This window comes from Cavia porcellus, unplaced genomic scaffold (assembly GCF_034190915.1).
Source record: "Cavia porcellus strain 051 isolate PalLab524CR breed Dunkin Hartley unplaced genomic scaffold, mCavPor4.1 scaffold_15, whole genome shotgun sequence".
Classification (NCBI taxonomy): Eukaryota; Metazoa; Chordata; class Mammalia; order Rodentia; family Caviidae; genus Cavia; species Cavia porcellus.
The window spans coordinates 71,008,604-71,031,504 of NW_026947498.1; the positions used below are offsets into that span (position 1 = coordinate 71,008,604).

At 44.1% G+C, this 22,901-nt stretch overlaps 1 protein-coding gene across 6 annotated transcripts in view; it reads left to right on the forward strand.

The window, feature by feature from the left end:
- Positions 1–22,901, forward strand: part of Kalrn (kalirin RhoGEF kinase) — a 581,802-nt gene that overhangs the window by 517,801 nt on the left and 41,100 nt on the right. For 5 of the 6 annotated variants that reach the window (XM_063225109.1, XM_023562599.2, XM_013146376.3 and 2 more), the window contains 9 exons: positions 629–721; positions 1,441–1,491; positions 2,264–2,341; positions 5,724–5,909; positions 6,345–6,516; positions 10,330–10,568; positions 12,460–12,713; positions 16,288–16,411; positions 17,516–17,575. In XM_063225109.1, coding sequence (XP_063081179.1) covers positions 629–721; positions 1,441–1,491; positions 2,264–2,341; positions 5,724–5,909; positions 6,345–6,516; positions 10,330–10,568; positions 12,460–12,713; positions 16,288–16,411; positions 17,516–17,575 — 1,257 coding nt within the window. Of the gene's footprint in view, positions 1–628; positions 722–1,440; positions 1,492–2,263; positions 2,342–5,723; positions 5,910–6,344; positions 6,517–10,329; positions 10,569–12,459; positions 12,718–16,287; positions 16,412–17,515; positions 17,576–22,901 lie in introns of those variants that run through there. The other variant, XM_023562598.2, reaches the window with a different exon arrangement.

The following is a 22,901-nucleotide window of genomic DNA, read 5'->3' on the forward strand; positions in this document are numbered from 1 at the left end:
GCAAAAAACAGCGAGTCTATCTTGGAAGCTCTGGTCTTTCCTAAGTGACTGCAGAGCAGATGGTGGCCACACCCTTCTTCATCAGCCCTCCTGGAATTGCTTACTTAGAGCACTCCTCTTGATTGTGGAGTTCACAGCAGCTTCTGTTCACAGAGGTTCTGTCCAGCACCTCCAAACTGTTTGTCACAGCTTGGAAAGAGTGGAGTGTTGTTGGAGAGGCAGTGCCTTCTCTGGGAAGCACCCTTTAACTGAGTGGCTGGAGCGCAAGGTCCAGCTGCATAGATCCTTTGTCTCCAAGGAGAAGCCCTTCTCGCCTAACTGCCCCGGAGCAATAGAGAGCATGCAGGACCTGTTCTAGCTTGTCTCCCACAGCTGGGTGAGGCCCAGGGTGTGATAGTGCTCGCCTGGAAGCATGGTAGCCGGGCAAGAAACCCAGGGTGAAGGGAGTTGTGTGTTGTTCCTCACAAATGAACAGTCATGTAGACAGCCTACCTTTTGCATATGTGAAGGTTCTTAAACTTTATTATAAAGCATGAAGACCTGCATGTGATTTATACCTTTGAACCTGGACCTAAAGCACCCCACTACTTGGGTTCCTTTATTCCTAACATAGTTCCTTGCATTTCAGGAGGTAAAACAGGAGATAAATCAGAGGCTGACACTGAGTGACTTCCTTATCAAGCCCATTCAGAGAATAACAAAATACCAGTTACTCCTCAAGGTAAGAAGCCAGAGGCCTAGATTAGGGCTAGAGAAAACATACCCTTGGGCCAGTGCTAGTGGGCAGCAGAGTTCCTGGCTCTGTCTCCATCACTGTGTCCTGGGGGACTGTGAGCTGGTGGAGTAAAGATGGGTTTTGTCTCACTTGCCAGTTACCTGTTTGCTTTCCATGCTAATAAACTGTGTAGCTCGTTTCTACCCTGTAAGTTGGTTGTTTCTTAATTTTCTTTTTTCTATTAATTTCCTTACTTTGTCATAGTCATTGATTTGATACTTTTAAAGACTAAAAATTTTTAAGAGCACAAAGTAAGAGAACACAAGGAAGGTCCCTTTTTAAGAACACAAGGAAGAGAAAAAGGGACCAATGCAAAGCCCTAGAAATTCCACTAATGTAATACATAGTATTTGGTCATATTTCATTGTAAATAATAGCTGAACCTAACTTTTATTAGACATGACTTTCCCTTCTCTCATCCTTTCTGGTCATAATCCGCCTTTTCTTCCTCTTTCCTACCCTCCTTCTCTCTTATTTTTGAAACTTTGAATATTAAGGGTGTTCTCAATGCATTGTGTCTACCATGACTCGTAAATTCATTGCCACCCCTGCTGGCTGGAAAGCCTGTGGGGTGTTCCTGCATGGTTATGATAAGTTTTTTATAGCTCTGTGCTTTGCTGATTTCACCCCTGCCCTCACCACTGCCTGCCCTCTCTCCTTGGTAGGACTTCCTGAGATACAGTGAGAAGGCTGGTTTGGAATGTGCAGATATTGAGGTGGGTTTTATGCTTGTAACTCTTCCTGTTCTTAAGCACCACGCTGGGTGTCTGTCCCAGAAGGGAAAAGATGGTTTCCGAGGACCAGAGGTCCGGCTGACTCCTCTCCTTTGGGGGCAGTGTGAGGAAAGGCAAGTGCTGATGGACACAGAGAGCTTTCAGGAGTTTTCAGGAGCCCTGCTGATGCTCTCCATGTGGCTCCAGGTGACATGTAGTGAGTAAAGACATCAGTTGACCTCTTTAACATCCTTCAGAGAATAAGTAAAGTTGCAAAAGAATCCAAATGCAACATTGTCCGTGAGTCCAAGTACTGTCTGACTCTGACATACAAAGCATCCTGGTTTCATTCCCCCACTCTCATCCTGAGGAGTGGAACCCCATGTGAACTCTATGTGGAAATTACTTTAAACCAGAGGTTACAGCCATTTAGGTCAAAATCTCTAGCATTTCACAAGCCAGGATAAGTTGTTGCTTGTGCAGTTAGGAAGCCACAGGCAGGAGGAAAAAAGTATGAGAAGCAAAGGGAACTGATGAACAAAAGTAGGAGGCTGGACTGAGTAACATTGTCATCAGTGATTGACAGCAGATGACCATCATCCCCTATCTGAAGAGAAGACCCACAGTCCTTTGGGTTGGGCCACAAAGACCAGCATCCTTTCCTAGAATGGCGAAGCTACAAGAGGGACAGGTCCCTGTCTTCTAGTCCCAACTGCCATGAGCTTCCTGCAGAGTGGTGATCCCACTCCTGAGTGACTTTTGTTCTTTCCTGCAGAAAGCAGTGGAGTTAATGTGCCTTGTTCCCAAACGCTGCAATGACATGATGAACCTGGGGCGCCTGCAGGGCTTTGAGGTGAGCACTTTGGGATGAATCAAAGACCTTTCTCTTCTGGGCAGTAGGAGTCCAGACTACTGAGATCTCTTTATCAGGTTACTGACAGCCTGCCTCCTGGTGCACAAGCCTGAAAGCTGCATCTACATAGGAAGGCCAGTGACAGGCCAGAAATAGAGCTCTTGGCCAAACTTGAGGCAGAATTCCAAGAGAGTTGGAAAGACACAAGTTCTTTATAGCTTTGCACCTGGCAATGACCCTCTTCCCTCTTGCTTCTTGATAGAGAAATGTGGGGCTGCAAAAGATGGAGGGTTATGTGATGGAAGTGGATCCCAGCAGAGAAATGCACACTGTTTTTAAAAAGTAGATCCATTGGACAGATCTCTGTAGTGATTAGATTTGTAGATCAATGAACATTTAACTTGTTCACAATGGGGCCATAATTCACGTCTTGCTGCCGCGGCTCTGATTTAAATCTGATTGCTCCCCACAGCTTGAACCACCAGTGCTACATGCATGATTGTCGCATTGAGTGGCTTGTACCACTACTTGGGGGATCTTGGATTGCAGTAATGCAAAGAAAGGCATTGATTTAGCAGGTCAGGTGTTATCTTTGACATTTCCTTAAGGAAAACATTAAAATGGTATAAAAATTGTAACAGTAAAAAGACTGATAAAAGTGCTAAGACTCGTTTGTGCCACCAGCGGTACAAACAGTGGGATTCGAGAGGTGCAGGTACCACGGCGGTTCAGGTCAGTGACTATCCCAGAGTTCCTCAGAGTGAGGGGAGCCTGGCAAGCATGAGGCTGTGAGTTTGACACCTGGAAAAAAAACAAAAAAGAGTCAAGGGAATCAGTCTGAAGGAAATAACTAGGTATCCCTAGGAGTGGCTGAAGTAAACACCCAGGTTTGCTCAGGCTGCAATAACAAAGCACCTTAAATTGGGTGACTTAAACAAGAGGAATTTGTCTTTGAAGTTCTGCAGGTAAAGTCGGAAATCAGGTATTATCAGGGACACTCCTTCCAGGGGTTAGAAGGGAGGGTCTGTTCCAGCCCCTACCCTTTGTGAGTGGGCAGGCGCCTTTCCATCCTCAAGGCCTTCCACCTTATCTTCATTGTACCTTCCCTCCCCTGCATATCTCTGTGTCCTTCTACAAAGACATCAGAAATGACCTCACTTTCACGTGATTTCCTCCCTATAGACCGAATCTCCCACATTCTGAGTTACTGGAGATTGAGGCTCTAACCTAGGAATTGTGGTCAACTCACAACAGTGAACATTTGAAAAACACATTGGTTTCCTATTTTATACTTAATTATTATTAACTTACGTACAGATTAACTAAGCTTAACGTGTTTTGAACGTTAATAAGAAGAGCATAACTGACACCGTTACTGACTGGCACCTAATAGTGGCTAAGCCCCCTGGAGAAAGACATGGATCTTCTCATCCTACTTCTCAGCAATTCCATAATTTAAGATTTCATTATTCCTTTTTGGAGAAAAAAGATTCCTGGAAGTTGAGATGATTGGGAAAGAAATGACTCCGTTCCACTCCCAGGCTAAGCTGGAGTAAATAAAATGCTAGTATCGGTACCAGGCAGACTGGTGGTGTCAGCACATTTAGCAGATATTATTTTCATGTTTGAGTTGGACTCATGACATTCCTAAACCAAATCCTCCTGTCCCCTCTGCCCTGCAGCCTGTGCTATGTGTCTGGTTTCCTGGCTTTGCTGGGATAGGAACCAGGTGGAGGGTCTGTATTGCTGTAAGTTTTCACAGGTTCTGGCTCTCCATGGCAGACCTGAGCTGTTAGCATAAGAGGCTTACTCAGGAGAAATGCACCCCAAGTTCTTGCACAGTTTCTCTTAGTCACCCTGGAGGTGCTTTTACACCCTCTCCCTTGGCATTATGCCAAGTCTAAGACTGTTGAGAACAAACCAAGTCATCTCTCCTGCTCTTATAGCTCGAAGTCTCTGTGTTTTTCAAGTAGGAGTCTGGCGTGGCTCTCTTCAGGTCTTGGAAGAATTGACCATCAACAGAAGGAACGACATTCAGTGGTGCTGTCTGACCCACACTAGCCTCCCCGTGCGTGTGTGCTTCTCCGTGTAGGGCCAATTCTTTTCTCTTTTAAATCAGGCAGCACCACCTCATATTTTCATGGCGCCACAGAGAATTCGCTTTGTATTCATGCAGCTAATTTGGGAGAACAGTGAATGTGTGTCTCCTCCCTTAGTATGTGACTTTGGGCAGAAGTTAGAGCCCCCTCATTTTAATTCCCTCCCTCTCAAATTCTCTGGCTTTTCCTTTAGCATTGGCTGCCTGTACCTCATGGGCAAGTTCTTATGTAACATTAATAGAGCTTTCAGAGCTTTCCTGGCTAGCTGGTCACTGGCTTAATATTAACTTTGGACCGGGGTAGAGATAAGCCTGTTTGGCTGCTGACCTTGGCAGTAAGGAGGCATGCTCCAAACAGGGCAAGCATTTCTCAGGAACACAGAAGATGACCTCTGAGCCAGGTAATGTTTGGAAAAAAGCATCACATGTGTGAAATGACCCTTGTTTGCACTAAAGGGCGTAAGTCATCACCTGAGAAAGAGTGTATCTCTGACTGCCCTCTCAGATGTCAGGTCTTCTGTTGCAGAGGCACAGAGAAAAAGCAAGGCTTTCCAACAGCTTCTGCGAAGACCCACACACATTCCCTTTGAAGGGACTAGGCATATTCCCTTTAAAGATACCTCTGGAAAATCTCAATAGAAACCGGCACACCAAACCTCTAGCTCATGGCCTGGTTGCTGAGTTATTTTAAGAAGGGTCACAGGACCTGGAGAAATAACTACTAGTTTATACGATAGAGTATACCTTCCTGTGGTACCCTTGGCCATAACAGGATCTTAAGATGTTAAAACTAGGTGTCCCCATCCTAAAATGAAAAGTTATTTGAGGACCTACCTATATCCCTTCCCTTAGCTGTGGGTTGGTCTAGATACATAACTGCAAAAACACCCTGAGTCCTTGGCCCACACGGTAGGGGAGCCAGGCAGGTGCGTCTCTTACAACTAGAAGGATGAAAGGTTTCTTCTAGCTCCAAGGGACACCTACTTCATATTCTTCTTTTAATAAAAAAACACAAAGGGCCAGCATGATTCTTATTTCTTTTTAGCTGATAATTCGGCTTTCCTCTGGCATTTTCCTGGAGCTATATTTTGGAGGTTCCGTCATCTTCTTTTCCTCTTCCTCCAGGTCTTGCAGAAAGGCAGCCCTGGTCTGCCCTAGATGAGTGGGTGGGCCCCAATGCAGCATCCTGCCAGAGCCAGGTCTGCTGTCCATGTCCCCAGAGGGGAGGACATTTGGCCAGCTGCCTGCTTCTCACAGCTTTCTCCTGGCCTCTGTCTCCATTAGGGTACCCTCACTGCCCAGGGCAAGCTGCTGCAGCAGGACACATTCTACGTGATTGAGCTGGATGCCGGCATGCAGTCCCGGACCAAGGAGAGGCGTGTGTTCCTCTTTGAGCAGATTGTCATCTTCAGTGAGCTGCTCAGGAAGGGGTCCCTCACCCCAGGCTACATGTTTAAAAGGAGCATCAAGGTGAGGGTGCCGTGGGGATGTGGAGAGGCAGGAAAGAACCAAGTTCTCAAAGCTGCTTCCCAGACAGAAGGCACTGAGTGGGGAGGACCTAGAGCAGTGGTGGCAAACCAACAGTACATGTGTCACTGCCAGCTGTTTGTATCATTGAAAGACCTAGAAGCTTAATGATCTCTCAGCCTGATGATGCGCCATTAAGGAGGCTAAACGAAGAACAGAGATCACTCATGACTAACAGCGAGCAGCTGCGGGCCAGTCTCTAGCATGATCCTGCAGGGGCCCAGGGTCTGATGGCAGAGCCAAAGTGTTTACTCTTAGATCCAGGACAAGGATTTACTGTTAGATCTCCTGAGATAAAAATTTGGATCTCCTGATATAGAAGGTTCATGCTTTTTTTAACTGCTTAAACATTAAAAGGATCGACTCATTTTCTTCCAGATGAATTACTTAGTCTTGGAGGAGAATGTGGACAATGACCCCTGCAAATTTGCACTCATGAACAGGGAGACTTCTGAGAGGGTCATTCTGCAAGCAGCCAACTCGGACATCCAACAGGCCTGGGTGCAGGACATCAATCAAGTCCTGGAAACACAGCGAGACTTCTTAAATGGTAGGTACTGAGCCCAGTTTCTAATCGGGCCATTTCAGGGGCCCCCACACCTCTGAGAGTGCTTGAAACTAAGTTCAGAGAAAGTTGTGAGCCTAGATCACATTTTATAAGGTCTCCAACTCTGTAGTTCTCAGAAACATGTTAGAATGCTTCTGAATCTGAATATACAGATGGACCAGATAGAGCACAAGCAAGAAGCGCCACCTTTCTAAATGAAGGAATGTTCTTCTGTAGGATGTAGCATGTGTGCCTTGTGTCTTTCACTACTAGCTGACAACATTTGGGAAAAAGTAACATAGCTACCTTCTCGTATCACGGGCACCTCCTTCAGCTGTCAGTGACACTTGCTGACTGATGACTGGTTCTGTCGTAGGCTCTCCAAGGCTGTGTAGAGATAACTGGGAGTTTGGCAGATCAGTTCAGATCCCTCTCCTCCCAACACAGAGAGCCTAGATGAGCCACCTTGCTGTCTAACCTCATCCCTTTCAAATGAAAGGTGATCGCGGACTCTAAATGTTGGTAATACTCCCGAACTTCCCAGAACAAATCATGCAGAATGCAGCTTTTGGGCTCCTGTAGGAATTCCCTCCCAAAGTGCAGCTTCAAACTCAGCTTAAAGAAAGGAATGTAAAGTTTTAAACTAGTTTTGGTCTGCCATATAGTGACTTTGTAAGTCTCTTGAGCAGAGATGGAGAGTGCATGTGGGTGTGCACACACACACAAGGGCCCAGGTGTATCTCCTCCCCTTGCCTATCTCGAGATCTGTACACATGTAGTGACACATACACCCACGCACGCACATGGTCAAGACCAGCCCTGGTGTCCTATTTCTTCTTAACAGCATAATACCAAGGTCTACATTATGTGCCTGTGTCTCTGCCCACACACCCTCCACTCACATATGCATACATACGCAGGACCACCTCTGGGCACTTCTTCTTGCCTGCCCACAGGTACTCACATGTGGACCTGTACATGTGTGCATGTCGCCTGTTCTCACCAGCAGTGGGAGCGGGACTCTGTCAGATGATGTACTAGAACATTTGGCCTAGATTCGAAGGTTGTGAGGGAAGCAGACATTCTGGTTGAAGAGTTTAGGCATGATGTGATGTTTCTCTGGGCCTCATTTGGCTCATGTCATGCAAAGGAGAGTTTGGAGCTAGTTCTGCTCAGTCTGTCCTGCGTGGGCCATGTGGACCACCAGTACTGGCCATGGAAAAGCTTCACTCCATATCCTGTAATGTCAGTTTTCTCCATGGTAAAGAATTTAACACAGCTTCTATTTTAAAGCAAAGAATAGGCAGTTTTATAGCAAGTTTTAAGATACAAGAGGTCAAAACAATTCTGCCCCTCCACACTCCAGCTATAGAAAAGATTAGTGCAAAATATTAACTAAGTTCTAAACCAGACTAAATTCTAAGCTAGACTAAGATCCCTAGGTCTCCAGGGTTCTTTTTCATTCTATAAGTCTAAAATTGTATACCAGCCCAGCTGAGGGATGGCAACAAAAATTGTATATGGCTTATGATTTCTAAATTTACAACTTAAAGGTCAGGCGTGGTGGCGCATGCCTGGGATCCCAGCTCTTGGCAGACAGAGGCAAAAGGATCAGTGTGAGTTCGAGGCCAGCCTGGGCTATAAAGTGAGTTCAAGGTCACCCTAAACTATGTGGTGAGACCCTGTCTCCAAAAACAAACAAACAAACACATGTTCATTTAAATTTAAATTGCATTGCATTACTTAGAAATTTCTGTTAGATTCTAAACTTAATAAAGATTTTAGGTTCATCAATTCAAGACCAAAGGAAAATAAAGTGGAACAGCAAGTGGGAACCAGCAATACTCAATTAAAGTAGCAATAACAACTCTCATATATTGAGTGCTTGCTCTGTGCCACATGCTGTGCTGTTTACCTAAATTTGCTTTCACATTTCATGCTCATGTCTATGTGGAGAAGTATATACTAGCTTCCTACTGTTTTCAGGTGAGAAAAAGGAGACTCAGAAACATTAAGAAACCTGTCCAGGTCACCAAAACAGTGACAAAACAAGGACTGAAGGCCAGAGCTATAAGCCTTCAGATTAGGCGCTTTTCCACAAAATATCAGTCTAGTTGCTGCTTGTAGTGCACAGCTATCTGTGATCTTCCTAGCAAATGAAGCAAAGAAAAAAACAAAATCAGGCATAAGACACTGTGAGCCAAAAATACACCAGATCAGAGATGCAGTATCCTGATCATACGACCTAAGTTAGGCAAATCTAGACTGGGGAAAATATGGGGGGCTCCTATGAAGCTTGCTTGAAGCGTACTCTGTTCAAATGGTCCGGCATAATTATTGCATATAATCAGGTTACCCCAATTCCAAATGATAGGTATTGAACCATAAATTCTGTTTAATAAGGCCTACTTTACAATTCCAATGTGCTTACAACGTGGAACTATTTCTTTAGACAAAGCCAATGATTCAGGCAATTATATGGTCCCAAGACATCTCTATTCTACCCGAGTGAACTATGGAGCTCATTCTGAACTGGGTTATCATTACCTAAATATTTAAAGCCTATGGACTTTTCCCCAGGAGTAAGGGCAGGAGTGTTATGTACTATACTTTGATAGGCTTAACAAACAATCACCAGAGCCAGGCATTTACGGAGACATGGGCAGTCACTCAGCCAGTTGTCCCTTCTGAGACTTCAGATAGAAAGGACATGACCCTGTATTGAGTCCTATTAAAGGACACACGTATTTCTGTGGAAATAGCCTTACATTAGGAAGTTCTCCAGGATCCTGCTGTTAACCCACTTAAGTAGTTGTAACTATGAATGCTAATAAAAACAGCGTAGTCAGGCCAGCCCTGGGGGTCATTCCACACAATTCTACCTGGATGGCATCTGCCTGGCTATGTACCTCTTCAGAGCTCAGAATCCGGAACTTTGGCATCTTACATTCTATAAAACAAAGATCACATCTTTCTCTTTGGATCAGCTTGTTCTCTTGTCTAAGTTGAACTTGGACAGTCTCCAGCCTGAGCCATGTCCCGTGCCTGCTTGATTCTGCCATCTGGGTGAGGCTCTCAGCCTCCTCCCTCCTGCACACTCCCCGGCGCTGCTGTCATTAGACCCTCTGCCTCTTGCTTGATACTGTCCCCGTCTTCAGAGTGAGACAGGAAGGTCCTTCTCTCTTCCTTTCAGTTCCTTTGCTGACTGTTACTACGTTAGTGTTCCTGAAATGTGGCTCTGATGAGAGGAGATGGCAGAATCAGATGACGTAACTTAAAACTTTAAAGTTCATGTAGCCAAGCCTCTTTTCATGACCTGTAGGACTAACCAGTCTCACCGTCTTGCTTTCTAGGTCTGAGCATGCCCCCACCTCCTCATCTCGCTCCTCCCTTCCCATGGAGTCCTGTACGCCTCAGTTACCAGTAATCGGACTGTAGCCCATTCCCAGTGTATTGCATTTGCTTCCTTTCCTCAGAGGCTCAGTATCAGAGGTAGCCAGCCCCTTCTGAAGCTGTTCATTACCCTCCCCCTCCCAGACACACACACCTGCACATACACACACCTGCACATACACGCACGGCAGAGCCTAATCGCCTCTCCTTCGTTTTGCACAGCGCTGCACCTGGACTATGTCATCATTTGGTGCTTGTATCTTCATTATTTAGATAGGTGTCCTGGCTCCCACCGTTCCTTAAAAGCAAGGGTAGCGCCTTCCTCACATAGCCGCACTATGTCTGACACGAAGCCTGCTATACAGTGGGCCTCCCGATGCCTGTGGTATTTGCAAACTTAAGAAATCTGCCCTTATCCTGCAGCACTGCAGTCACCCATTGAATACCAACGGAAGGAGAGGAGCACGGCTGTGATGCGGTCCCAGCCTGCTAGGGCTCCCCAAGCCAGCCCCAGGCCCTACTCCTCTGGGCCTGTGGGCTCTGAGAAGCCTCCAAAGGGCTCCAGCTACAGCCCACCTGTGCCACCCCTGAAGATATCTACCTCCAATGGCAGTCCAGGGTTTGACTGCCACCAACCTGGCGACAAGTTCGAGTCCAGCAAGGTAAGTGGCCACTCGTTACTCCCAATCTCCCTAACCTGAAAGGCACAGCCTCAAAGGCCACGTTAAGAAGGGGCATCTTTTTATGCTAATTACTTTAGCAGGAACAATCCACTAAATACAGTTCAGTCTCCATTATTTTTTTCTCGCCTGGTGAACCGAGTTAGACTGGTGCCCTCTGACTCAGATACTCTGTGTTAAAGGGTTACTGTCGTCTATAGAAGCTTTACAGCAGTGAGGCCAAGCATAATGGAAAGCATGAAAACAGGTAAATTCTGCCAGGCCAAGTAGTTGTAGACCATCGACAAGTCACAGTTGGAGCGTCTGCCATCTTGAAAAAGGGTTTCCCTTCCAAATGATGCTCTACCTTTCTCCCACCCAGCTCTCCACTGTCCATTAGCTTATGGCCAAGGAGAACCTAATGTTAGTGTGTGGATGGGGAAGCCAGTCTGCATCACCCATATTCCAGATCCCACCACGAGAATAGTCTTACACTGTCAGCCTACTCTGCACAGCTCTTTGGCCCTAAGGGGCAGTAGGAACAGGAGAGAAATAGGAAAAGTGCCAGATTAAGAATCAGGCAATCTGGTGGCTATTCCAGATTCTGAAACTTACTTGCTTTTAAACCCCAGCAAGTTAGTCCATCAGGCCTCAGTTTTCTCTAGAATGAATCTAGGCATAGGAGCACCTCCCTTTTTTTTAACCTATGTGGTCCCATATCATAGGCTTAGTCTTTTTGCCTGAATATTAATTTATGTCTTTGTTAAAATTATTTATGCCCTGGTTCAATTCTTTTTTACAGTAACTGTATCACACTATTTCATCATATCACCTGGAAATGATTTTCACCCTAAAATACCCTGCCCTTGTGAATTGCATGACATCACAATGGCATTTTGTTGGCTATGCTGAAGGGTTTTGGCTCTCTCTAGGTGCTAGCAGGCAGTGGGGTCCCGTGGGAGTCACTGGTCTATCTAGAAGCAGCCGCCCTGGTGTAGCCGCACATGAGAAGATCACGTAGGCAGCACCTACGTGTTAACAAGTGCAGGATGAGGGGTTCCCTACAGGAGTTCTGTTCTCATAGGGAGTTGGGTCGAGGTCATGGCCTTGCCTTTGAATTGAACAGAAGTGTCTTTTTTTGTTTGTTTGTTTGGTTGGTTTGGTTTGGGTTTTTTTTTTTTTTTTTTGAAGTGTTATTTTATACCTGTTTTAAGGAGAGTCAGAATATAGAGAAAGATTTTGTTTTGTTTTGGTTTGGTTTTTTGGTTTTTGGAGCTGTTTGGGTTTTTGTTTGTTTGTTTTTGTTTTTGTTTTTATTTTTGAGACAAGGTCTCATTATACAGTGCAGGCTGGTGTTGAACTCACTTGTATAGCCCAGGCTGACCTCGAACTCTCAGTGGTCCTCCTGCCTCAGCCTCCTAAGCACTGGGATTACAGGCATGTGCAGTTGATGCTTTTCAAAAAGGAAAAAACAATGTGTTACCCAAGGGTCTATGTTCTTTCCATAAAGGAGAACTGCGACCCCTGACCTGACCTTTGCCCAGGTGCTCGTGTACCCTGTGCCAGTGCCAGGTTCTTCCTTCTGTTAGCAAAACAGTGCTGTTAGGAAAATTGAATGCTAGGAAGGGGCTTCCAGGCTAAAGAACTCCCTCCCTTTCTCAGGGCTGTGCCTGTGTCTGTTCACTCCTGATTTTATCACTGTAGGAAACATTGCTATTTAAAAAGCACACACTTTCAAAGCACAGTTATGAGTATGTTATTACCAAGGAGTGTCCATCTAGCCCGTACCCTTCTGGTGGAAAGTTTGTCCCTGAGCCGTGCAGTATGGCCAGAGCCAAGCCCTTGTGAACCAGCCTCCTTGTGTTTGTGTCCCCATATGCTGTTCTCCAAGCAGAATGAACTAGGGGGCTGCAATGGGACCTCGTCTATGGCTGTGATCAAAGATTATTATGCACTGAAGGAGAACGAAATCTGTGTGAGCCAAGGTGAAGTGGTACAGGTCCTCGCCGTCAACCAGCAAAATATGTGCCTGGTGTACCAGCCGGCCAACGACCATTCGCCCGCGGCCGAGGGCTGGGTCCCGGGCAGCATCCTGGCACCCCTCAGCAAAGCCACAGCGGCAGGAGACGGTAGTGATGGCAGCATCAAGTAAGTGCCTCGTTGGCTTCCCTGGGAGAGGAGTTTATGGATTGAAAAGTCGAACTAAACAAAAGAACGCAAGGCAGACACAGGGCAGGGAATCCCTGCTGCTCTGTAGAGCCCCCTGGAACCAGTGTCAGCACTGGTGGAGCCACCCATAGCAGGGGCGTCCCGGTGGGTTGTTCTGAATTTTTGGTTGTTAATGGTGGTGGTTTTTCTTTCCTTTTCATTTATAATTTTCTGTTCATTTTTTCTCCTCTTTTTTCCCCTACTCATTAAGCAAAGAGCCCTACTGAAACCCTAGGTGACAAAGGGTGCGCCTTCTGTTACTACATCTGACCCACCACGGACTCACTGAACTGGACTTCTGTTTATATTGTATGAAGTTACTGATAAATATATATATTTTTTGATTGACACCAAAAAATGATCTTAGCAAAAATACCAGACCTGGAAAGGTCTGAGGCCTGCTGCTTCTCCCACAAGAGAGGAAACTTTTTGGTTGTCTATGGAGATGCCTCTGTACAGACTGTAACTTTTTTTATTCCCCCATCACTTTAATATATGTTCATAATAATTTGTAAGATAGTTCTTTTCCTTATTTTGGTTGCAAAGACCCTTCCGAACACATTCCTGTATAAAGTATTTTGCACTATTTAAAGAAACCCTATGGATGAAGTCAGGTTGTGCAATATAATGGAGAGTCACAATGTTCATCATTGTACCTGTAATGTAACTAATAATTTTAAATGTACTATTTTAAATATGTAAAATAAATGTTCACCGTGAGCATGTTTTAATGAGGTTAAAGTTTAGCTGACCCTCTATCCCCTCTCATTATTCTCAGACTTTAAATGTGCACGTGTATCTTCTTCCTCCATTTCCTCCTTCTCCCCTTCCTCCTCCTCCTCCTGTATCCGCGTCTCCTTTTCCTCTTCCCCCTCCTCCTCCTCCTCTTCTTTCTTCTCCCCTCCCCCCCTCCTTCTCCTTTTTCTCTACATTTTAGGAGTTGGCTCAATGCATTGACAGTTTTTCATTAAAGCTCTGATCCTAGCATCCCCTTCTAAACAGCCTCATTTCTCTGATTTATAAGATGAAGAACAATGCAGAGTGGATGCTGTCCAGTAGGTTCCCGGCAGCTGGGCAGCAGTGTGGTGCTGATGTAAATGAATGGGTAGGGCAGGGGCGCGCGTGTGTGTGTTCCCCAGGGAAGAGCCAAGGCAGTTCCCTGAGGTACCTGAGCGGTGGCACCAGCAGCACCAAACTGCCTTAGCCCTCCTTCTAGGCCGAGGGGAAAGCAACTGGTGTCACCCTGGCCTTGCCAGGTAACCACAGGCTGCTAGAAGCTAGCAGTGGTCCCCGAGGCCCAGTCCACTCTATTCTAAAGATACTTGGTTTGGGTGCCTTTTAGGAAACCTTGGAAATAAAAGTCCTCAGAACACTGACATTCTGACTAATCAAGTACTTTACAAAGCTGGTTCCTATTGACTCCTGTTCTTATTTCACAGGCACTGAGCGTTTCTTCCTCCTCACCTTGGATCTGTTGGTCATGAATTCCCACTTCCAGGGATCAGGCTGGGGAAACACCCTGAGATACACATAGTCATTTTGATTCCTTTCACAAGGGGTGGTGGGACGGAGAGAAGCAAGTGGCTGAAGTGGTATCGATGTTTATGAGCACAGGCTTCCCACCACCCTTCCCCAGAGCCTGCTCTGACCACAGGGGTCAGAGTCAGTTATGATGCCTACGGGACAAATGTCATGGAGTCTCTGTGTCCACATCAGTCCCTGGGCTTATGGCCAAGAGGTGGAAACTCCCCAAACCGTGATGCCGAGTGCTTCTGGGAAGAAGAATCTGAAATCGAGCCCATGCTGCCATTTAACGCTATTGTGATCCTCCTTCAAAACATTATTTTCGACATTTGTCATTTCTTACCAAACATACCGAAGACCCCAGAGCATGACAGTGAACACAGGTGCACACGCGACATCCACATCCACTGACATACTGCGCTGTCTGCGTGGGGACTGTTTTTGGCAGGAATCTCCTTGACTTGAGATCTTGTGAGAAGGAGCTAGGGACTTGAGTATTGAGGAGACCGAAAGTGAAGGTCTGTAGCTAACAGAGATATTGTCTAAGGGTAGCTTCTGTGCCTGAGACAAAATGCTTTGAGCAAGGTGCAAGAGTACAGGTCATCCTAGAGAGACAGCAGTCAATAGGTACGAGACAGTGGCAGGCCCACTTTTCCAAAACATACAAGAACCTGGCTGTGATAGCTTTTGCGCTTCTAGTTACTTGCTAAGACCATGGATGAGGTAATAATACTGCATTTTTCGAGTATCTGCCTTGGGATAACCTAAAGCCCTAGCGTGTGGAGGGTTGTGGGACAGAGGTTAGCTGTATATGTTGGAGTATCTTGTTTCCTTCTAAGTCACCTGCATCTCCCTCTGGAGGATGGTTTTCCTCATGGAGCCCTGTCTCTGGGGGCCCACATTTGACAAAGAGATCTGATGGGAAACCAAACCTCACCTCACTCCAGATAATGGTTGTCACTTCATCCAAACCCTGCGATCACACCCCTGCTAAGGAACCTCAATGCTGTTTATGGCTTCACTGTCTTTGCTTTTGGGTCCTGGTGGTAGAACTCAACAGTTTTGCTTCGAGTTTCCCTTTATAGATCTATGAAGAAGTATCCCAAACCCCTGGTTGCAAAACAGAAATTAGGATGACGCGAAGGGTCATTGCCACTCTCACCTCCCTGGGGGCACACATTGGATCTTGTCCCAACAGAGAAATTCTAGGACTTCTTAGCAGCTAAGAGAATTCTATACAGTGGTACCTTGGTTTACAAATGCTTTTATTTGCAAACAGTTCAGTTCTCCAACAAAAGCATTTGACAAAATTTTGCTTCCTTTCATAAACTCCACATTGGATGACAAACACAAATGCAACTCTCTTCCCCAAAATCGTAAAAACATACTAAGTTTGTGAACTGAGGTACCATTGTATTTATAAACACTGATATGGAGAACATGGCCTGAAGCCTTTGCCCTAAAGTATGCAGATAACCAATGGAGTTCAACCATTTGTTAAGTCAGTCCCCCGCCCTCAAATAGATATCATGGGATGGAAACCTCAACAGTCTGCTTTGGGATCTTCACATCAGAGCTTGAGGAAACACCAGCGCCTTCCGCACAGTAGAATATACTCACCTTGTCCCTGCCCTCCTCTCCCCCCAACTCCATCCCTCTCCATCTCTCCTGCCCTAATGAGAACTGCTAGTCCTAGATGACTTCCTCAGATGATCTAAAACCTTTCAGGAAGAGTTTAGTAACACAGAACTCATATTTTTTGACACTGTCACCCTTCTACATCTTCCAGGAGGGGTCAGAGTTTATCTGCACTCACTTCTACTAAGAGGAAAAGTCAGCCCCCAGCTGCCGTAGGAGCAGGCATACAGCTTTGGGCCCCTGGCGCTGACTGGAGCGTGTCCCTTGACTAACACAAGGCTGGAGAGCACACCAGCAGTTTCATTCTGCCCCCAACCTGCCATTTTGATTGGTGCATTTTTTGGTACAACAGGAAGTCATGTTCATGGCATACTCTACGCATGAGAAAGCGGGCGGAAGTGGAGAACACGGGTAAAAATGAAGCCCCAGGGCCTCGTAAACCCAAGGATATTCTGGGCAACAAAGTCTCTGTTAAAGTGAGTAAGGTTCCGGAGCTGTGTCCCTCTCATCTACTCCCACTGGGCAGCACTGTCACAAAGCAGTTTGGGTGGATGGGGATATTTTATTTTTTTGCCCAGTATGGGACCAATGGGGAAGTAGTTTAGCAGAATTTTGCATGCAAGATCACGGTATTTTTTATTTTTCATTTTTCCCGGCGACTTCAGTTCAAGTAAGTACCTGGTTTTTTTCTTTTATTCCTTTCTTCTTATACTACACAGATTTTTTTATAGCAAAATTACCTGCAGGGTTATTTTCTTAGAAATAGAAGATGCTTGATTCATTTTTAGTTTTTCCAAGCTGCATATTTATTTAGTATCTAAGGTTTGGGAATACATGCAGGTTACAGAGATCAAGGATGCCTTCCAAATCCTTGGCCCTGTTGGGCTGAGGTTTGGAGCTCAAGGCCCCCGTGTCCTTGGGAAAGTTTCATTTCTTTTCCCCAGAGTTCAGACAGTATCAGCTTTAAGCATTCTCCTTGCCTGCCCTGTGCACTGACATGGTAGGTGCACATTGCCAACCCCAAGTTACTGCTCTGTAAAAACCGGTCTGTTACTTCAGACTCCCAGACCTGTTTTCTCCCATTTTGAAACACCATAATCTGCTTCAAATTAAGCTCTCTGAAAAAATCTGCCTCTGGACAAAGAAAATCTGGTGCTAATTATTCAATAGTGTTACAATGTGGGATTATCTACCTGGCACTTCTGTGCCTTCCCGAGGAAAATCAGAGCCACTGCAAACCATTCTTAGTTCCTCCTTGGGGAAAAGAAATGACCTGCTCTCCTTCCTTAGGAGTAGGCCCAGCCGTGCAGAAGACAGTCCTCCAGCTTCTCAGCACTCGCACTCCATTTGGTCACTTCCGTTGCCCTTCCTGGTGGGCTGAGCAGCTGCCCGCAGGCCCGCCCCCTCTCCCTGCAGACAGCACGCCCCTACCCCTTACCCCCTACCCGCAGCAGAGCCTCTGCGGCTTCTCGGCCGGCTCCCCCTGCCCTGCGCTTGTCCGCTGCGCACCTCTCCAAGCCGAAACACCTTGTGTTCTAACCGTGTTCTCTTTCTTCCTCTCCTTCATGCTGCCAACCAAGGAGACGAACAGTTCCGAGGAGTCAGAGTGTGACGATCTTGACCCTAATACTAGCATGGAGGTAGAAGCGGCTCTGTTGTCCTATTTCCTACAATGATTGCCTTAAAGATAAATGTGTTCCATCATAGTGACCTTGCTAAAGTGATCAGCCATTCAAGGATGTATCATGATGCGAGAGCGCCTTTGGTGTCCCTTCCAAACTAAGGGGAGAAAAAGCACCGTAATTCAGTTTTAATTTTGGTAGAAAACTCTACCTCAATACCTTTTTTTAAAATTAAGTTTATTGGTACATTTTAAATATACGTAATGATAATGTTCATCATACAGAATTTGTACCTGCACATGATACATCTTGCTTCTTCCTTTCTCCCACTCCCCTGCCCTCTCTCTCCCGCTCCTCATTTGCAAAAGCTTTATTTCCATTTTTCCTTCTTTTCGTTTTTTCCCTTCCTTCCTTTTCCTCCTCCCCTCTCCCAAGTTCCCCTTCCCATTTGAACATCTTATTCCTGTTTCACAATATCTATTGCACATTTTGTCCTTATTTACACTTTCAGTTTCTCACAGCAGAGAATAATGTGATATTTACATATTTCATCTCATTTATTTCACTTAAGAGTATAGCCTCAGGGCATCCATTTAGCTATAAATGTCTCGTTTATCCTTCTTTGTAGCTAAGTAGTACTCCACTATATACTGTTATAGAACATGTCCTTATCCATTCATTGGTTGATGGGCATTTAGGCTGTTTCGAAGATTTACCCTTTACAAACTGTGCTACTATAAACATGGGTATGCATATGTTACTGTGATACGATGCTTTTAATTCTTTCAGGAAGATACCAAGAAGGGGAATAGCTGGGTCAAATGGTATTATCTACTTGTAGTTTTTTAAGGGCTCTCCACACTGATTTCCACAGAAGTTGTGCCACCAACAGTGCACAAGAGTTCCTTTTTCCCCACAGCCCCACAGGCATTTGTTATTGATTGGTTATTGTTATTGGTTGATTTCTTTTTTTTTTTTTTTTTTTTTGTACCGGGAATCAAACTCACGACTTCGTACTTGCAAGGCAGATACTTATACCGCTGAGCTAAATCCCCTATTGGTTGATTTCTTGATAATCGCCATTCTTTCTGAAGTGAGATAGAATCTCAGTGCTGTTTTAATTTGCTTCTCTTAGATGACCAATGATGTTGAACATTTTTCATAGATTTATGTGCTGTTCAGATTTCTTCATCTGAGGCGTGTGTATTCATTTCAGATGCCCATTTTTGGATTAGGTCTTTAAATACGGAAATTTTTTTTAGTTCTTTATATATTCTAGATATTAGCCCTTTGAGGAATACCTGGCAAAATTTTTTCTCACTTGGGTTGTCTCTTCACCCTGTTGGTGATTTCTTTTGCTGTGCAAAATCTTTTTAATAAGATGAGATCTCAGTTGTTAGGTTTTTATAACATTTCTTGTGAGATTAGGGTTTTGTTCTTAGAGTCTTTGCCTATCTATACCCATGTCTTTTAAGAATTCTACCTATTCTCTCTTCCAGAAGATTTAGTGTCTCTGTTTTAGTATTTAGATCTTTGATCTATTCTCATGGTTAGAGATGTGCATCAAGGTTTAATCTTTGGCATGAGGAAAGCCAATTTTCCCTGCACCATTTGTTAAAGAGGCTATCTTTCTTCCAGTGCAGGTGTTTGGCCCCTTTGTCAAAGATATGGTGGCTGAGTGTGTCTAGAGTTTTTTCTGTATCTTCTATTGTGTTCCATTGATCCTGAGGCATATTTTGTTTTCTGTTTTTTGTTTTTTTGTTTTACAGTACCATGTCCAGTTTTGCATTGGCTCAAGTCAGGGATTGTGATGCCCCCTACCTTGCCTTTGTTGCCTAGAAGTGTTTTTGCTAGTCTAGATCTCTTCTGGTTCCAAATGAATTGAAGGACTATTTTCTCTAGTTTTGTGAGGTATGCTGTTGGTATTTTGATTGGGATTGCATTAAATGTGTGTAACAGTTTTTGGAATATGGCCATTTTCACCATGTTGGTTCTTCCTCTCCAAAGAATAAAAGATATCTTTGCATTTTTCTGATATCCTCTTTGATCTCCTTTTTCAGAGTACTGTAGTTTGCAGCATAAAGATCTTTTATTTCCTTTATTAAATTGATTCCTAAGTTTCATTTTTTTCAGTGTTATTGTGATAGAGGTGGTTTCTCTAATTTTTCTCTCACTGAGTTTGTTGTTACAGGAATGTTTTTTATTTTTGAGTGATTACTTTGTATCCAGCTATGCAACTGATTTTGGTTATTAAATCTAGAAGTCTTTAGATGGAATTTTTGTCATGTGCAAATAATGATAATTTCACTTCTTCCTTTCCTATCCTTGTTCCTTTTATTTCTTTCTCTGGGTAATTGCTATTGCTAATGTTTCCAGAATGACTTTGACTAGGAGTAGTGAGAGTAGACATCCTTCCCTAGTTTCTGATTTTAGAGTGAATGCTTTCAGGTTTTGTCCATGTAGTATGATGTTGGCTGTTGGTTTTTCATAGATGACTTTTATCAGATTGAGATAAAAATCATCTTTTCAATTTTTCTGTAGAGTTTTTATCATGAACGGGTATTGGACTTTGTCAAATTTTGTCTACATCTATTGAGATGATCATGTGATTTTTTTTTATCCTTGGCTCTGTTGATATAACATAGTATATTTATTGATTTGCATCCATTGAACCATCCCCACAGCCCTGAGAGGAATCCTACTTGGTCATGGTGCTTAATGTTCTTGCTGATTTGCTGCATTCTGTTTGCCAGTATCGTATTCAGGATTTTGCATCGATGCTCATTAGAAAGATTTTATTTTGGTTGGATCCCACCCTGCTTTAGGTATCAGGCTAGTGCCTGCTTCCAGGAATGCCTTTGGGAGTTCTGCTTCCCTTTGGGTTTCATTAAAGAGTTTGAAAAGTAGTAGCACTAGATCTTCTCAAATTTCTTGTGGAATTCAGCAGTGAATCCATCAGGACCTGAGCTTTTTAGTGTTGTTTGTTGGTAACTTTTTAATTACATTTTCAATTTTATTGACTGATACTGGGTTATTTATGATTTTTATATTTTCTATTCAGATAATTGCTTTAGTAATTTGTATGTATCTAGAAATTTGTCCTTTCTGTGTTTCCCACCTTCTTTGGGTATAGATTCTCAAAGTAAGTATTGATAATCTTCTGGATTTCTGTAGGGTGTATTGTGATTTCACTCTCCTCATATTTAATTGCATGAATTTGAGTCTTTTCTTTCCTTTTTTGACAAGATTAGCTAGGGGTTAATCAATTTTATTTAATCTGTCAAAAAACCAATTCTTCAATTCATTGATTCTTTATATTGTTTCCATGGTCTCACTTGCATTAATTTATGCTCTGGTCTTTATAATTTCCTCTCTCATGAGTTCTCGCCTCAACTTAACTCTTTTTTTCTAGAAATTTGAGGTTCAACATTAGGTTGTTTATTTGAACTCACTCAGTTTTCCTGACGTGGGAATTCGCTGCTATAAATTTCCCTTGTAGGACTGCTTGCATTGCATCCCAAAAGTTCTGGTATGTTGTATGAGTGTTATCATTTAATTGTAGAAAGTGTCTAATTTCTTATTTAACTTCATATGTGAGCCATTAGTTGTTCAGGAGGGCTGTTACTTAATTTCCATGTGGTTATGTAGTTTTTGAGGTTTCTTTTGCCATTGATTTCCAGTGTCATTGCACTGTGGTCTGATAATATGAATAGCATAATTTGCACTTATTTAACCATGTTTTATTTTAGGTCTAATTTTGGTAGAAAACTACTTCAGATCTTTTTAAAAACAAAAACGTGTCATTTTCTTGAATGTTTGCTCAATATTTTCTTTAGTATATTTGGCTTCATGGTGCAAATATCTGACTTCATGACATGAGACTTGGAGCGTAGTGTTTCAAGCAACCAGCACTGTGAATGCTAGCTGGGTCTCGGCTAAACGTCTGGAGCCCATTTAGTGTTTCTTTTCTCCTTCATCTGTCCCCACCCACTCCTTTTTCTCCTTTTTTCTCTTCTTCTTTATCTTCTTCATCTTGTTCTTCTTTTCTGGGATCTATTCCTTATTCAGTACTCCAGCAAAATCATGGGTTAAGTATGAGTCTGTGGGTGGCTGACTGACAGTAAGAACAACTCCTGGCACACCACTGCCCAGTTCTGGAGCCGCTGAGCAATGCTCTGCCCACTGTATGGAGAAAGAGAAACCCCTCAGAACAGTCTCCCTCCCTGCCTTGATGAAGATCCCTTCAGAATTAGTGATCACAGGAGACCCTACCTGCACTCCAGGTCTACAGTGGTGTGGGAGATGGACCGACACCTCCAACAGCAGGAGCATCAACCTAGGACCTCGCCTAACCTGTCAGGTAGTAGAAACATGGCTCGGACGTGTTTCACTCTGAGATGCTCGTCATAAATTTACAAACCTGGAAGAACTGGGGCAAAAATGGAACTGACTATTCTTGCCACTCTGTTGCTCAGATTAAATTATAATGCCTTTCTCCAAATCTGCTGATATCAGGTGAAAGTAGCGATTTTATCTAAATACCAAAGAGGAAAAGTTTTTAAAAGCTTTTTCCTTAGCTGGGCCTGGTGGCACATACCTGTAATCCTTGCTGCTCAGGCTGAGGCAGGAAATCACAAGTTTGAGGCCAACTTGGGCAAATGAGCAAGACCTTCTCCCAATAAATAAACAAATAAACAAATAAAAAAAAATAAAAAGAGAGTTGCTCAGTGGTAGGGTATTTTCCGAGCTTGTGCAAGCCTCTAGGTTTTATCCTTAGTACTTGAAAAACAAACAAATAAAAGTTTTTTCCTTTGAAGCTTTATTCTTACCTATGTGGACTTGGAGTATTCTTTTTCTAGTTTGACCTAATCTCAAAGAAGTCTCCCTCCATACTATGACAACTGCCATCACACCCAAGACCAAGAGGCCCTAGAGTCTATAAATCTGCGTGGAAGGAGCCAACATAGTTGAATGAGACCAGGGACGAATAGTTGAAATGGGAGCCTGCCAAGATAAAATACGTCCCTGTGGGTATGGGTGTTGCCACAGCTAGATCTGACAGGGCTGTGTCGGTGGAGAGCCCCACTGTGGGTAGATGTGGATACGGCCTTTGAATCCTAAACACATCTTAGGGAATGAGGAAGCTGGAGGAAGTGTCTGCCTCTGCTTTCCTTTCATTCATAGGCTAAGCACCTGTAGACATGGGTTCAGCACCTGGCAGCTGACAGGCACTGGTGGTGCCTTACTTATCTCCACCTAAATGTTGCTGGCATGTGGTAAACATGCCAGCTACAAACAGAAGATAAGGAAAGGCCATGTATCTGTGTTTTTGGAAGGTAATTTA